Below are 15,117 nucleotides of genomic sequence, written 5' to 3'. Positions count from 1 at the left end.
ACCGTGACCCCTTCTATCTCTGTCGACAGATGATTGGGTACAAGAGGAGGAAGACGGATCTACATTAGCAATAAAATGAAGGGCCACTGACACGGCAAAACAGGGAGTGATGTGTGATTAGCACGTAGCACCGTTTTACAGTAAGCACAAGCACACTTTAAGGACTTGGCTCCTGGTCTCGGTCATTTTATGTGAAGGAAATGATGTTGAGAGGTGATAAGACCCAGATGGAATGTTGTCTATCTGCATCTGCGGCTCGTTTCGGGAGGTTGTGTAACAAAAATGCATTTTTACACAATCCACTGTTTATTTGGAATAAAAACTCCTGATAATAAATAACTCTCTCTGGTGAGAAGGGAGGCAAAAAGTGTTTTAGATTCCAAGAGGCATATTATTCTTCTCTTTAATTTGATATTTGTTATGAGAATTTATGGTATTTGACTCTAACGTGTGCTCACTCTTTCACGTGGCACAACATTATCAGCATGTTATTTCTGTTTCTGGAGCAAACACTAAATGGAAATTTGAGGCTGTATCAAAGTTACATAGCCAGGAGGTGACCTCAAAGAACCAGGTTCAAGTCAGGATGTCAACCATCCAGCTCCACACGAAAAAAGAAGAAAATATAGAATAACCTCCGATCAAGCATGATGTAGCACAAGTAGAGAGGAGGCACGAAGCCAGAGATCTGACCTATCGGCATGAGAATAAACTGAAATATTGTACACATTGAACTACGTAAACAATGTCATTTTTTGCCACATGAAGTTTCGCTACAAAAATGTCCTTTAGCCATGAAATGTCGTTTTCTTTCAATAGCAGTTCTAACCACAGACTAATTGAAATTGACAGGAATTACAGCAGAAATCAAGCAAACGTGTTACCCAGAGACTCTGAGCACTTATGTGATTTACGTGTAAGATTCGAGGTAGAGTTGTATCTCTGTTTTTATTGCAGTCCATGGCAATCTCCGTTTCACCGCAGCTTTTTCTAAATTCAGCATAAACAGAAACCATTGAGGAGTCAACCAATGAGAACGCCACAGTGTTGGAAAAAAACCAAAACAATGACAATCCGGGAACAGGTATGTGAGGAATGAAGACAGGTGACATTTCTTTCTATCCAGGCGTGTGAGAGAAGTGTTAACTGGGGAGAGAGACGGTGATAGGCGTTTAGCGGGTTTGCATACCGCAGGTGTAAAACGCTATGTGATTGTGTTCTTCGCTCCTGGGAACTGAAAGGCAAGGCAGCGTTAATGCAGCTAAAGCAGCTGTGGTATGGGCTATGTTCTGTTCTTGAGGTGACATCTATTTACAGGCTGCGTGCCAGAGTTTCACTGCAGCTTCCTTTTAAACCGCGAGCTTATGCAAGCTAATAAAATAGGTGTGGTATCCTCGAGCAGCAGGGAACAAAAGAAAACAGCAACATGCAGACGTTAGGAGAAATATCAAATATCAAATCAGGACTTTATTATTCAGGTCTGAGCAATGCATAACGCAACTACAGAGCACCTTAGTCTCCTTCTGTGTGTACTGAGCATGTGAGAGGCAGGGGAAGTGGGTTTGCTATGAGCACACAGAAAAGAGCTTCAGAAGAAGAGAGACAGTATGGACAGCAAAATGCAAAAACAAATGCTAATCTTTTTTTTAATTGTGTGATGTTTATGTTTGTGGGAAGGTCTTTTGAGGAAGTCTTGTCACTTACTGTCATGCATGCTCACACACAATGCCTCATGTTGTGTCTGCTCACTTAGTTACAGTGTGTCCAGAACCAGATGTAAACAGATGGTTTCCTGGTAACCAGGTGGTGGGCGGAGCGCGCCACTGATTTCAGTGTCTGTTAGAGGGCAAGATGGTGCACGGGAAAATATTATTTGGAAACAATTCAGGCAAACAAAGAGAGAGAGAGAGAGAGAGAGAGAGAGAGAGACACAGTGAAGACACAGAGAGAGGAGAAGGAGGCGTTTGGCGTGAGAACTGTGTGCGAGGGGTAGTGCGAAAACACGCCTGCATTGACTTCCAGAGAACCGTTTTGATGTGATAGCGGGTAAATACCAACATGACTGAGTCACTTGCCGTGCCCCAACACACCACCCATCACTTCATCCCACCCACCACATCACAGGTGAGGTACTGATGCATGGAGTGCCTGGCATTCTCCACCGGCTGCACCTGGAGCGACGAGACGGAGAGCCAAGAAAGAAGATATGAAAACAACTGGAATGTGTGTGATTGGACAATTTCACAGTGAAGAAATAATATATAATACAGCGACCTAATATTCATATTTGTTTTTAGATAGGATTCCCTGTCCATTCACATTCAACCATTGAGCCACTAAAGCTGCCCAGTGCAACCGTACTCGTCTGCCGTCTCCAACTCTATTTACTCAGCCGGAACGGGGATTTGATCCAGCAAATGCATGCACACTGGATCTGTCCCGCGCTGACCTCCGGCTGAAGCCGCGACTATACGACTTCAGCGCTCTGAGCTAAATACAGGTCAGGTCTAGTCTCTGGACAGAATCGAGCGCCCGGAGGGCCGAGAAAAGAGCAGGAACAGGATGTCCCAGAGGGAAAGAATGCCTCGAGCAGGTTGACTGAAGACGGAGGGGCCGTTTCCCATGACACAATCATCGCTACTTCCTGGAGCTCTGAGGCTTTTGTACACAAACTGGTGCTGTGGAATGCAAACCCGGCAGGTCAGGCGGTGGCCCTGAGGGTTACAGCTGACGTAAAGCTGCACGTCCAGCAGGCAACCATTAACCCTGCCTCCCATATATCAACAAACTCTGGGGAAATACACGTGTATAAAACATGACGGCCTAATCCTCTCTCAGGACACGACCTGAGTGACCTTTCACCTTGCTCTGGGGTGGAAGTTTGGCCAGACCCCTCCCTTTGGCCCACAGGAAGACTGTAATGTACTTGCACTTGAAATATTGATGACTAAACAGTATTTGTTTTTTCTCCGTCTTCGTGGAGCACTACCAATGATGGTCCTGCAGCTCTGTCATCAGTAACAGTTTCAGACAGATTGCATTTCTCTCTTTAAGAATATAACTTGCAAGTACAATTCTAAAAGGATCAGGAAGGAATAATAATAAAGTTCGAGCTTGTTCTATCAAAGTGGTTTTCAGGAAATTCTATTCTCTACATTGGACATTTAAAATGTGCTGATTCGGCCTCTGTGTCGGTGTGGTCATACTTTCCACACATCCTCTCCTGTTTCAGCCGTGATGATTTTACCGTCCCACTCCCTCTATGCTGCCTTGTGAAAAAACGCTCGGTGCATTTCTCAGGCTCTCTCTTTCCCCTTTATTGAAGTAAAGCTGCCATTCGCCGTCAGAAGGGTCGGAGCCACATCTCTCATCAGGCGGCGGTTTATAAGTACCTTAGGTTACAGCTCCTTGCTTTGCGTTTTTTATCATCCTGGATTAAATTGTCAGAGGAGGGAATTCTTCCGATCTCTCGCTCCAGTCCCGGCTATCCATATCCCTGCCATGCTACATCCAACTGCAACAGACACAAAGGAATATCTTCACTCAAACAGTTTACTTTGGACATTTGCCATACCAGTGAGCAAAGAGCTACATACATGCACACATACTAGAAGAAAGTCTAGAGACCCCAAAATAACATGTCTCCAGACAAAACGTTGGTAAAAAAAAAGCAAAAGAGTCGAGAGGCTGCAGAGTTTGATAAAATATTATAGCTAAAAAGATTAATATGAAATGTATCTATAGTGTGTGTTGAGAAGAGAGGCAAGAAGAGGTCACAGACAGTAACTCTACCTCATCAGATATATAATCATAAAATCCATCAAGTCCAGACCAAAGAACTCAAACGGAGGTTTTAACAAAGTGAAACAAAAGCCTCTCTGACAGATAGAGAGGAATACATTTGATCATGTGAACGCTGCGATATGAACTCAATGGCATGGAGACAACGCCAATCCAAACATTACATTTCTGTCACATTTCTGTCTTCTATGTCCTTATTTTAATATTTTAACTTTTAGACAACAATTTCAACCATTACTTTGAGCTATTTTCATCAATTTATCAATTGAATCTGCTGTTTATCTATTACTTTTAGCTAACTAGTTTAATTTGTTTGTACTTTTAGCTTACGGTTTCTATATGACTATTTTTCACACACTCCGTGAAAGTGCTCAGAATGCGGACATATTTGTTGAATCAATTTGTATTTTATCACACTTACCGCCTGGCAACTACAGAATTAAATCAGTGAGGTAGAGTTTACTGGAAATTGTGTCTCCTGTTTGTACTATCTTCAACAACACATGTGAAGTATATTACATGATGCCGTACCACACAGTAAATAGTTCTTGTTAAACATCGTGTTTTGCTCCAGAAACAATATAAAATATCTTATTCTAAAGTCAAAAGGAGGCTTTATTTTCTATTCAACGTCCTCATCAAAGATAGCCCTGTCTCCTCTCTCTTACCCGGCTGATGTAGATCCAACCTTGGCTGCTACTGTATTTGCTGATAACAAGAATGACTGACCTCTTTTTCAGTAAAGAACAAGTTTGATATTATCAGCTTCAAAAGGCCAATTAACTGTTTTATTTTGCACCTGAAAAGTGAGGCAGCATCTCTGAGAAAAGATTTGCATTAATTCAGCTTGGCCTTAAACGCTCTCAGTAAACAACGGCCTAATTTGACTTTGTTGCCAGGTATAGCGTGACATTTCAGCTTCGCCACAGCCACAGCCACCGCCACCGCCACACGTCTTCAACTGTTTCACTTCTGCTCGTCACTCTCACACGGGACATCCTGTCGAGCACATCTGCTTGGGCAGCCAGACCTCGTGTTGTGTCTGCACCGTGCACTCGTTACCTGCGTCTGTGCCTGGAATAGCACGGCCTAACGTGACCTGGTTCTGCACACCGGGGTGAGCACATGAACGAACTGACACTGGAGAGCTGTTATGAAGCAGTAGCAGATATCTTATTCGCTATTACAGTGCAGAATCCACAACTTCCAGCAAACACTTTACCTTTCTCCCAAAAATGACTCACAGCTGTGCATGTGTGGGATGTAAGGTCTTCAGAAGTCTGTTTACATTTGGGTCAATCTTGTCCAGCAGGTGTTTTAAAAGCCTCCCTTCGATCTTCTCTTGGTAATTACTGGGCCTCAGGGAGACGACGGCCCCATTTAGCAGCAAGCTCCCGATACTGCATTGACCATGTACCATAGACTGCAGCGTGCTGCCAGGATGGATACAGAGACAACTAATGGAGGAGGTGAAGCCCATACTTCTAAGTGTCTGCACGGTTGACAGAGAGGAAAGAGGATGAATTTCTTCTTTCGGGTACATGTTTCACGTTTTAGTGACAATAAACGAATGGCTGCACACAGGATACCATAAAACAGCTCAAACTCAGCAACGTCTGAGGTCAGGCGGTTCAATATTTTGAACGGTGCTTGGGAGTCGTAGATATTCGAGAGAGGTTCAAGGCCCTGCTGTTATCTGTCCCACAGACTCTGGGACAGCGGCCAAGCCGATGCCATCTCAAGAGAAGGAACGCAGCAAAATGGCAGGAAATTCCTACTTGGTTTGCCTCTCATCAGCGGGAGAAATTCTTTCAAATGAGGCTGCTGAAATGTTGCACGAATATGCGAGTTCTTTTGACCGGTCGGAAACACAGCTGTAGGAGTACGTGTGACGGAAAACCAGTTTAAATGCAGAAACATGGCAACGAGGCACAAAAGAGGAAGAAGATAGGAGAGGGACCGTGACAGAGAATAAAGTCAAATTTCACATTCATATTCTACACTCTATATTTTACATTTCCTGAGAATAAATCACACTTATTTTACCTAAGAATTCATCCAAACCCAGCACTATGTCCAGTGTTTCTTGACAGTTTGATCAGATGCAATGTTCTAGTCAGTCCATGGCTCTGCTAGACTTTACACAAGCTCTGATAGATGAACGGTCTGTACACGAGGATTTGGCGCCACCCAGCGAAAACTGCGTATAATGGCATCTTGTTGTCACAAACCTTATTTTCCAGTTACTGCGCAGAACTTGCATGATGGATTAATGTGGAATAACAGACACTTCTAGGAGCTTGGCGTTGGTCAGAATTTCTTGCTCTGAAATGGGCCAAGTTTCCTCTCAGCGCAACATTGAAAACACTGGAAAGCATCTTTAGTTGAGCACTAGGGTCTCCTGACGCAACACTGTCAGCTTTTGCAGTAAATTTACCACAGAATTACACAAAATGCCCAATAAACCTACCACAAACACATCTTGACAGGTAGTCACTGTAATTTGCATAGCATTGCCATTACATTATGATACTTCTTCTAGAATTCTAATCCTCCTAAAATGGGCAGAAAGACCAGTTTGCTTACCGACACTTGGCCCTGAGGTAACGTCAGTGGTAAGGTCTGCCTCACTACTACTTAAAGAATTAATAACTGTAAAATACGTCATGCTAGTTGCTACTAACCCCTTATCCTATTGCTCTAGATTAGATGAAATCTTGAAAGGGCAAGATGAACTTCAGACTAGCAAGTGCTGTGCCTATTGAAATAAAACGTCTAACAGTGACTGATTAGCAACACTCTAGGTCAACACCAGCATGGAAGTTATTTCCTAATCTTGGGAACCGTGTGTAAAAGGGAAATAATCTCAAATCAAAGCTCCATTTACTAGCTTTTTCAGAGCTTTCATCGTATGACGAAAACCACGCGATGTGGTCAAAATCTCAGAATGTGACTTTTGAATTGAAATCACTTCGTCACACATTTAAAGAAACGTCGGCAAACGACAACTCTCTGTGAGACATACCTAAAATAACAATTTACTCTCCCGAGCTTGGGAAAAAGGATGCAAGGTCTCCAAATCTGATTTAATGAGAACAGCGCTCGACGATTTCCCTCCTCGACCCCTTGAACTCAAACCCATTGTGCTCCTTGCTGGCTGTCCTCAGCTCATTGTTAGATGTGGTCAATGGAGCAGCCAGGAAAGAGGCCAGTGTGACCGATATCATGATGCTTTGCTGCCACCTGGTGCATATATGTCGTGCAATTTAAAGGAGTGCATGATCTGTAATTATTCCCAACAGCACCTCCAAAAATGGAATATACTCTTACACCACCGATCATTGATGTCAGTACACAAGCACCCCCACACAAGCACCCCCACAAAGCCACCAATGTTTCCCACGTGTCTCAATATAAAAACAAAATCAACTACACCAACAAGGACGTGTGAAAAGATGGGAGGACTCCAGGTGGCCGATAAGATGTTTAGGGTTGACTGGCCTTGTGATAGAGAAATGTGTGAAAACACTGAGAAGAAGAGCTTTCACATGCCTCCATCTTATCCTCTGCTGTCCAGCTGCTCTCTCCTGAAGCAGACAGTCGGCGGCTCCATGGACAAGAAGGTGGTGCTGATCACGGGCTGCTCCTCGGGAATCGGTCTCAGCCTGGCTGTCCGGTTAGCCTCCGACCCAAACAAGACATTCAAAGGTAACCAATGCTGTCTCTGTCTTTTATCGCATTCCTTGTGTCCGCACTGGGTCAGGAACTGTTGATATTGATCTGTATAAAAAGCAAAACATTTGAAAGGAATCTGTATCAAGACATGCCACTACATGCTTTCTGTTTAGTGTATGCCACGATGAGAAACCTGGCCAAGAAGGAGCGTCTTTTAGAGTGTGTGAAAAGCCTGCACAAGGACACCTTGGACATACTCCAAATGGACGTGACCGTCCGGCAGTCCATCCTGGGCGCGAGGGACAGGGTTGTGGAGAAGCGAGTGGACATTCTGGGTACGCTCCTGTGTCGTCGGCGTGTTCTCGTTAAGATTGTAATTTGTGTGTGTGTGTGCGTGCGTTGATGGGCTTACCCTCGCTACCCCGCAGTGTGTAATGCCGGAGTGGGTTTGACGGGGCCGCTGGAGGTGCAGTCCTTGGACTCGATGAGGCACATCCTGGAGGTCAACCTCTTCGGTACCATCCAGACCATCCAGGCTTTCCTGCCAGACATGAAGGCTCAGGGCCAAGGCCGCATTCTGGTCACCGGGAGCACGGGAGGGCTTCAAGGTGAGTGGAGCACATGGGTTGAGGAATCGCCGGACGTCAACAGTGTGTTCCGCACGTGCAGTTTTTCTAATGATTTTGGCAGTCGCTGCCGTGCATGAAATTGCCAAAACAAGCCATCTTCCTGCTTCATGCTCTCTTGCAGGTCTGCCCTTTAATGAGGTGTACTGTGCCAGTAAGTTCGCGATAGAGGGAGCATGTGAGAGCTTGGCTGTCCTCCTGCAACACTTCAATATCCAGTGAGTTTCAATGTTTGCTTATCTTCTTTCCCCTTACTTTAGAGGCTGTTAACTGTAAATGTTGATTGTGCTTTTCATCCCTGCAGCGTGAGTCTCATCGAGTGTGGTCCAGTCAACACTGACTTCCTGGTCAACCTGCAGAGGGCAGAGCTCGGGGACACGTCCCTCCAACAGGTGGACGCCCTCACCCTCAGCCTCTATGAAAAATACCTGCAGCACTGCGGCTCCGTTTTCCAAAACGCAGCGCAGGACACCGAGGACATCGTGAAGGTGCGTCAAAGATAAGGTCGAGCTCTATTTAGACAGAGGACACGTCTTTGTGCAGCAGTCGCGGTGCAAAGTAGGGAAAAGTGCAAATATAAAGAGTGCAAGATTCTATAAACAGATATCCAAGATGTACACATTCTTCCTTCATAGAGGATCAGAATACTGCGATAGTTTGAGTTTATCACAGCAAATTGACAAAAGTTAGTGTGCCAACGTCGGAGCGCTGCTACATTTAAGCCTGTGGTGTGTTTGTTTTTGTCTCCAAGGTGTTCCTGGAGGCCATCCAGTCCCACAGCCCTGCTTTCAGATACTACACCGGGGGAGGGGTGCCACCTCTCACCAAACTGAAGATCACAGCTCCAGATGGCTCGCAGTACATCAGGGCTTTGAGCAAAATCATGTTCTCGGCTGAGGAACAATAATTCTTTATGTGCGCAGGTCAACATTATTGCTCTTTCAATTTAGATTATCGGGAATAAAGTTGAGGCACTGTGTGACTCACTGGTTGCTCTAAGGGCTGTGAGTTCAGTTTTGTTAGTTCACATGACTTCATGCTTCTATTTTTGTATGTCACTTATCAAAAGTTGTATTCCTTATCACAAAGTAAAGTTATAAATATAAAATTAGATCATTTTTCTGGTTGGTGGAGAAACATTTGAAAAGGCTTGTGAGTGCATTCCTGTCTTTTGATTCTCGTCACACTGGTTGGCATATTTTCACAGGGATCAGCGAGCTTCTCGACAGGTTCTTGCCACCCTGTAAAATGTAAAACACTCTTTCATTTTTAAATTGGCTCGCCCCAAGCAACAAGAACAGCTTCCTCGCTCTAAAGCATGAAACGAAGAAATGTTTCATTTCTGTTCTTGTGTTCGCTGAATGGCATGTCTTAAAATGTCCCTCGAGGGGTAAACGAATAAAGCATTTGAACTGAACTGAAACGACGTTGTGCATTATGTGCCTTACTTACTTCATAATAGAGGTCAAGTGTCACAGGGAGTATGTTATAGGGAGCACAGGAAATACTGATCAAATTCTACATTCTTCCCCAGTAAATATGTATTCATGGCAATGTCCGATTGATAATCAGGAGATATGGTATTTTGTTGAAGTGGAAAAATCTCTTTTATTTTAAAAGAAAAAGAAAGAAGAAGAGTAGAAAAACACTGTTAACAGCTAGTTTAGTCTGGAAATATCCGTTCAGTATCTCTGTCCTCTTAACATATTGTCAGAATATAACAGATGGCGTCATATATTCTGTAGTTCACTTTCCTAATCATTGAAATCTAACAGGAAGGCTTTTTAGCGGAGAAGTTTGCACGCTTTAGACAAGCCGTCTTATATATTTTCTCCTGTGGGCGACATATAAGTAGACACACAGTTAAGTTCTTCGGCTGAAGGAATGACGGCCTGTCAATGATTGATACATGTGAACTGAAAATGCATGCGCAGTGATGTCTTTGTAAACCAGTGACATCACTGCAGCGACTCCTATGTAGTCGTGAGACAACAATCTGCATTAACAGAAGTTAGTTATTACTGAAAGTCCTCTATTACCTTTCTATTTCAGTACAAATGTAAAAGAGGGCACTTAAAAACAATGAAAAGTTAAGCAATGTCTTTCTGAGTTGTTGTAAGTGAATTGTAAAGAGGACGTTTAGCTGCCTCAGTTGGACTTTTGAATCACTGAACTGCATCAAACTGAAGGAGGGCCAGCTGGAACAGCAGCCACCACCTGTGTAGTCGTTGGAACAGCCTGTTAAGCCCACGAGTATGTTGTCTTATAACCTGAATGGTTGGCAATGGCATGTCTCTACGTCTACGCATGACATTTCTGGCCTTTGATGGCATGTCTGAGGTTCTTAAATCCCTCCCTGATCAAGTGAATTAATTCCAGTCTGAAGATCCTGAGATGGATCCTGCTGTACCTGTTCGGACTGTGTGTTAACACTGAATGCTGCATCACCCAGAGGTGCCAGCCTCTTAGAGCATACAGTATTATGCAGAATAAAGTCAGTTAAGAGCATGGTGCATTCAAATGAAATGTAGTTTCCTATCACACTGCTATCATAATGTAAACATTTTCATTTAGCCGAATGCTATATCTTCAGCGATTCAATCACAAATGTGTCATATGGAACAACTTTTCTTACAGTAAAAGGCAAGTTTATTAGTATAGCACATGTCAACAACAAGGCAATTCAAAGTGCTTCACATAAAACCATTAAAAGCATCAACACATAAGGCAAAACAACAACAAATGTGCATTTCCTTATGTACTTTTGGGTGACAAGAGTAAAAGTGTCAGTCTAAATTCAGTCTGTCTCAGAGTAAGAGATCCAACTAGTAGACTCATTGTGCATTCCGTAATAACAATACCACTTGTGACACCTTGTTTTATTAGAAATCATGGAAATAAGTTACAAAATATATGTGTCTATAAAAAAAAAAAAATGAAGTGATCAATTTATCGTTTAAACTGGATCCGGCTCTCTGATTGGCTAGAGCCTCCTGTTGCGTCACTCTTTTCTTGATCGGACAAGTGCAGCAGTCATCAGTCACTGAACGGCAGCCTGTGTGAGTCTCCAAACACACAAACTTCAGCATGACCAGAAGAACGAGCCCGCGTCTCCTCACGGCGCTGCGGGAGATGTCTGCAGCCCGCTCCGCTACAGCCGTGCGAGGAAACGGCAGAAGAGCAAATATCTTGTGAGTAATACAACGGGACCCCCCCCCCCCCGACGGAGACGAAAACGAAAGCCTAACGTTCGGTGAAATACTGAAGGCAGAAGTTTTGGTTGAATGTCACGCGCGTTTATCGAAATGTAGCGGTTGGTGTCATTTTAGACGTTAGACTGCCTTTTTTTTTTTCTTGAAATTTCCGGAGCTGGTTTGTCGTTACCGTATTCACGGGTACTGTGTGGGGGATGTGCGCGAGTGAACGGGTCAACTTACAGTCACGAGACTCGGTCCTCTCTCCCTCTTGTGGTAGTTATGCACCTAGGTTTCCTCACCGGAGAAGCACTGGAGGAGGAGATGGGGGGGGAGAGATGTTCATGAATGCTTAGCTCTCACTTGAATAGATGCTCATACGGCTCTATTGGGAATTTACAACCTAAAATACTGAGGGGTAAAGTCGGATGTCACAGGTCCCCCTCACTGTATTAACACACAAACTCATTAATGTCTCCCCCCCCCCCCCCCTTCAGAAGACACTCGTGGGGCTCCTGTGGGGCCCCGGCGGCGAGGAGGGCCGGCCTTCCTCTCTGCGTCCCCGCCAGCACACCCAGCCGCAGCTTCATCAACCTGGCTTTTCCCACCAGCACACGCAGGATAGAGTACACCGAGTGCCGGACATTAGGGTGAGTGCCCCGAAATGATGTGCAATGTGTTTAAGACCACTGAAATTAAATTAAATACGTGAAATGATGTTGAAGCGGTGACACGGTCTCATCGGATGTGCGTGTGTGTGTGTGTGTGTGTGTGTGTGTGTGTGTGTGTGTGTGTGTGTGTGTGTGTGTGTGTGTGTGTGTGTGTGTGTGTGTGTGCAGGTATTCTCCAGAGCAGATGTACAATGTGGTGGCCAGCGTGGACCAGTACCAGCACTTTGTTCCCTGGTGCAAGAAGTCTCGGGTCACCAAGGGACAGAGCGGTGACGTCCGGGCGGACCTCGAAATAGGTTTCCCCCCCATTGTGGAGCGCTACACCTCTGAGGTCACCGTCGTCCCAAACCACCAAGTCAGGGTAAGCCCCAGTCCTGGTAGCTCCAGAAAACAAACATTACAAATATTATTCTCTCAAAAACAATTCACCCAGCGTATTGCCTTAGTCAGTGATGATGAAGGAGTCCTTTCTTTTGTAACAGGCCGTGTGTACTGACGGATCCCTCTTCAGCCATCTTGAAACAATATGGAAGTTTGCCCCTGCAGACCAAGACCTACCAGCCTCCTGCAAAGTGGATTTCTATGTAAGTGTAAATCCGGTTTTTGCAGCAGCCACAGTCGTTGGAATTGGAAGTAGAACTCTGCAATGAAAATAGAATAATGTAAACAATTAAAATGAGTCAAATAGCAGCGACATTATTATTGTAAACAAACCCACTGATCAAAATACGGTAACTTTCCCATGGGACTTAAGGGATCGTCTTCGCTCCTGTACTGTTGTGAATGGATGACTGACTCAAAGGAAGTGTTGGGTAAAATCTCATTATGCTCTAAATTTGGTCTCCAGTAGCACGCTGGTGTCCCAGGAGGCCTGAAACAGCTCTCAGGGAACAGTGTAAAGGAGCTGCTGGGAGGCAGATTGACCAAAAATGCTGACTCAGATGACCTCAGGGTCAGCCAGGAAGCAGTTAGATTTCAGTAAAACATGTTGGATAAGATGGACATTTAAAGGAAGGGAAAGTCTGACAGTCAAAAGCGACTTTGAATTCAGCCAAAGACGTCTCTGGTTGTGATTTATACAATAAACTAACTTGTTTGTCCCCCTCCTGTGTCCTCTGTAGGTTTCGTTTGAATTCAAGTCTCTTTTGCACTCTCAGCTGGCCAGAATCTTCTTTGACGAAGTGGTTAAACAGATGGTCAATGCCTTCGATTCCCGAGCTGCGATGCTGTATAGCAGCCAGCAGGAGGCGCCATCGAGGAGGCGGTCGACATGAGGCCTCTGCTCTACCTCCTATCAACACTTGTCCTACACAGGAAGCTGGTTCTTCTTTTTGCACACGTCCGTATCTTACACTTGAGTTGACGATGCACATTAAACATACTTACTGTTTATTTATAGTCCACGAGCTAATTTATTGACTTCCTTGTACATATTTAGTCACTTTATAGGTCAGGAATACATACGTGGTTTCAAATGATGTTTCTTTGTACGATTGTGGGCTCAACACTAAAACATCTAAAAGGGTTACGAGCTATTTCTTGTTCATCATGTCTTTGTCTGTGGAATTAAAAAGCTTTTGTTTTAGTAAATCTATGTCGAAGCGTCATTTATTGCATTATTATTTTTTATGTGCTGCAAGCAAGGATTTCCAGTGTAGTGGATTGTATCAATATCTGTTTACTCGTTGTTGTGTTTGTGCCAGATTCATCATGTATGGACTCCTGGTGAGATTGGTTAAAAATGCTAAATGAAGGTAAAACAGGAGTCAAGTCCTGGTGTTGCAGAGACATACAGATGAGGTCATGTCACAGTGCACACACAGACAATAGAAGCTCAGAACTGTTCAAAGATACAATATGAGAAATAGATGACAGGCAACTTATGTGATGAGGAAAACATTTCTTTCAGGTCCAATTCTGTGTCTGGTTCAGATGAGATTCATTCCCTGTGCTGTGCTGTCACAGAGGTTTGTTTACTAATGTTGAACAGTTTCTGTCTGCACAGAGGTTACTGTTACAGACACAGCTGGCAGGAATACACACAGGCAGTATATAAGAATACAATTTGAAGATGTAACTTTTTCTACATTACAACATTATTTTTAGTAGCGTGGCATATGGTGTGTTTGAGGTGGAGCTACAGTAAGAATGATGGTTTTCATGTATCAAATCATTGAGTTCAAACGTAACATCTTTGAATAATACTCTCCTCCGGTAGTGAACATCCAGGGAATGGACATTGAGATTGTGAGATCTTATAGGTACCTGGGTGTTCACTTGAACAACAAACTGGACTGGACTGACCATACACACGCACTTTACAAAAAGTGTCAGAGCAGACTCTATCTGCTGAGGAGACTGAGGTCTTTTGGAGTGCAGGGAGCACTCCTGAGGACCTTCTTTGACACTTTGGTGGCATCAGCCATTTTTTATGGAGTGGTCTGCTGGGGCAGCAGCATCTCGACAGCCGACAGGAACAGACTCAACAAACGTACCAAGAAGGCCAGCAGTGTGCTGGGGTGTCCACTGGATACGGTGGAAGTGGTGGGAGACAGCTATCAAGCTATCATCCCTGATGGACAACACCTCCCACCCTATGCGGGACACCCTGGCAGCTCTGTGCAGCTCCTTCAGCCACCGGCTGATTCATCCCCGGTGTGTGAAGGAGAGGTACCGCAGGTCTTCCTTCCTGCCGCTGTCAGGCTGCACAACCAGCTGCTCCCAGTAGACCACACAACACTAAATCAGTGCAATATAAATACACGGTGCAATAAAAACATTATTCTGTCTGTATATATCATTTTTTTAGTTGTATTTAGTTATTGTGAATTTTTTACTTAGTTAATATTCTTTACTGTTTATTACTTATTTATAATACTTGTTTGGATCTTGTTTTTTACTGTCTCTTGTTTGCACTGTACTATATAGTGCTGTAATCCTGTAAATTTCCCCACTGCAGGACTAATAAAGGATTATCTTGTCTTAAACACAGCAGAAGAAGAATATTTGAATGACTGTTAATATTGATCAAGTTAGCCTTAAAAGCTTTGTTTCCTCTGTTTGTTTTCTGTAAATCTTTTAGTTTCCTGATAACCAGGGTGCAGTTTGACTTAAGAGGAAAGGCTAACAAATTGCACGCTGCCATGTTTG

At 44.0% G+C, this 15,117-nt stretch overlaps 2 protein-coding genes across 3 annotated transcripts; both read left to right on the top strand.

Annotated features, from left to right (window-relative positions):
- Nucleotides 1-7,412: 7,412 nt before the first annotated feature.
- Nucleotides 7,413-9,009, top strand: hsd17b1 (hydroxysteroid (17-beta) dehydrogenase 1). The gene is made up of 6 exons (XM_076080090.1): nucleotides 7,413-7,509; nucleotides 7,650-7,811; nucleotides 7,905-8,084; nucleotides 8,227-8,320; nucleotides 8,407-8,590; nucleotides 8,854-9,009. Exons 1-6 carry the CDS (start codon nucleotides 7,413-7,415, stop codon nucleotides 9,007-9,009), a joined length of 873 nt encoding a protein of 290 aa, XP_075936205.1.
- Nucleotides 9,010-11,114: 2,105 nt separating this feature from the next.
- LOC142936742 (coenzyme Q-binding protein COQ10 homolog, mitochondrial) lies at nucleotides 11,115-13,251 on the top strand. 2 transcript variants are annotated; one of them, XM_076080089.1, is made up of 5 exons: nucleotides 11,115-11,293; nucleotides 11,797-11,946; nucleotides 12,136-12,328; nucleotides 12,450-12,551; nucleotides 13,089-13,251. In XM_076080089.1, the coding sequence occupies exons 1-5, from the start codon at nucleotides 11,190-11,192 to the stop codon at nucleotides 13,239-13,241; spliced, it is 702 nt and encodes a 233-aa protein (XP_075936204.1). In that variant the 5' UTR covers nucleotides 11,115-11,189; the 3' UTR covers nucleotides 13,242-13,251. The 2 variants fall into 2 exon arrangements, with proteins under 2 accessions (XP_075936204.1, XP_075936203.1); XM_076080088.1 differs by having other exon boundaries at nucleotides 11,794-11,946.
- The last annotated feature ends 1,866 nt before the right edge of the window (nucleotides 13,252-15,117 follow it).

This window comes from Anarhichas minor, unplaced genomic scaffold (assembly GCF_050575085.1).
Source record: "Anarhichas minor isolate MPS153535 unplaced genomic scaffold, ASM5057508v1 ptg000007l, whole genome shotgun sequence".
NCBI classification, from domain to species: Eukaryota; Metazoa; Chordata; class Actinopteri; order Perciformes; family Anarhichadidae; genus Anarhichas; species Anarhichas minor.
Note: the sequence above shows the minus strand (reverse complement) of the source record. Positions and strands in the feature narration are given on the sequence as shown.

What these genes read in the sequence shown, in the direction of transcription:
- LOC142936742 (XM_076080088.1), top strand. Translation starts at nt 11,190, where the DNA reads ATGACCAGAAGAACGAGCCCGCGTCTCCTCACGGCGCTGCGGGAGATG. An exon ending in ACCGAGTGCCGGACATTAGG is followed by an intron (nt 11,947 to 12,135) that starts GTGAGTGCCCCG and finishes GTGTGTGTGCAG; the next exon opens with GTATTCTCCAGAGCAGATGT. An exon ending in CCTGCAAAGTGGATTTCTAT is followed by an intron (nt 12,552 to 13,088) that starts GTAAGTGTAAAT and finishes TGTCCTCTGTAG; the next exon opens with GTTTCGTTTGAATTCAAGTC.
- hsd17b1 (XM_076080090.1), top strand. Translation starts at nt 7,413, where the DNA reads ATGGACAAGAAGGTGGTGCTGATCACGGGCTGCTCCTCGGGAATCGGT. An exon ending in GAGCACGGGAGGGCTTCAAG is followed by an intron (nt 8,085 to 8,226) that starts GTGAGTGGAGCA and finishes GCTCTCTTGCAG; the next exon opens with GTCTGCCCTTTAATGAGGTG. An exon ending in ACACCGAGGACATCGTGAAG is followed by an intron (nt 8,591 to 8,853) that starts GTGCGTCAAAGA and finishes TTTGTCTCCAAG; the next exon opens with GTGTTCCTGGAGGCCATCCA.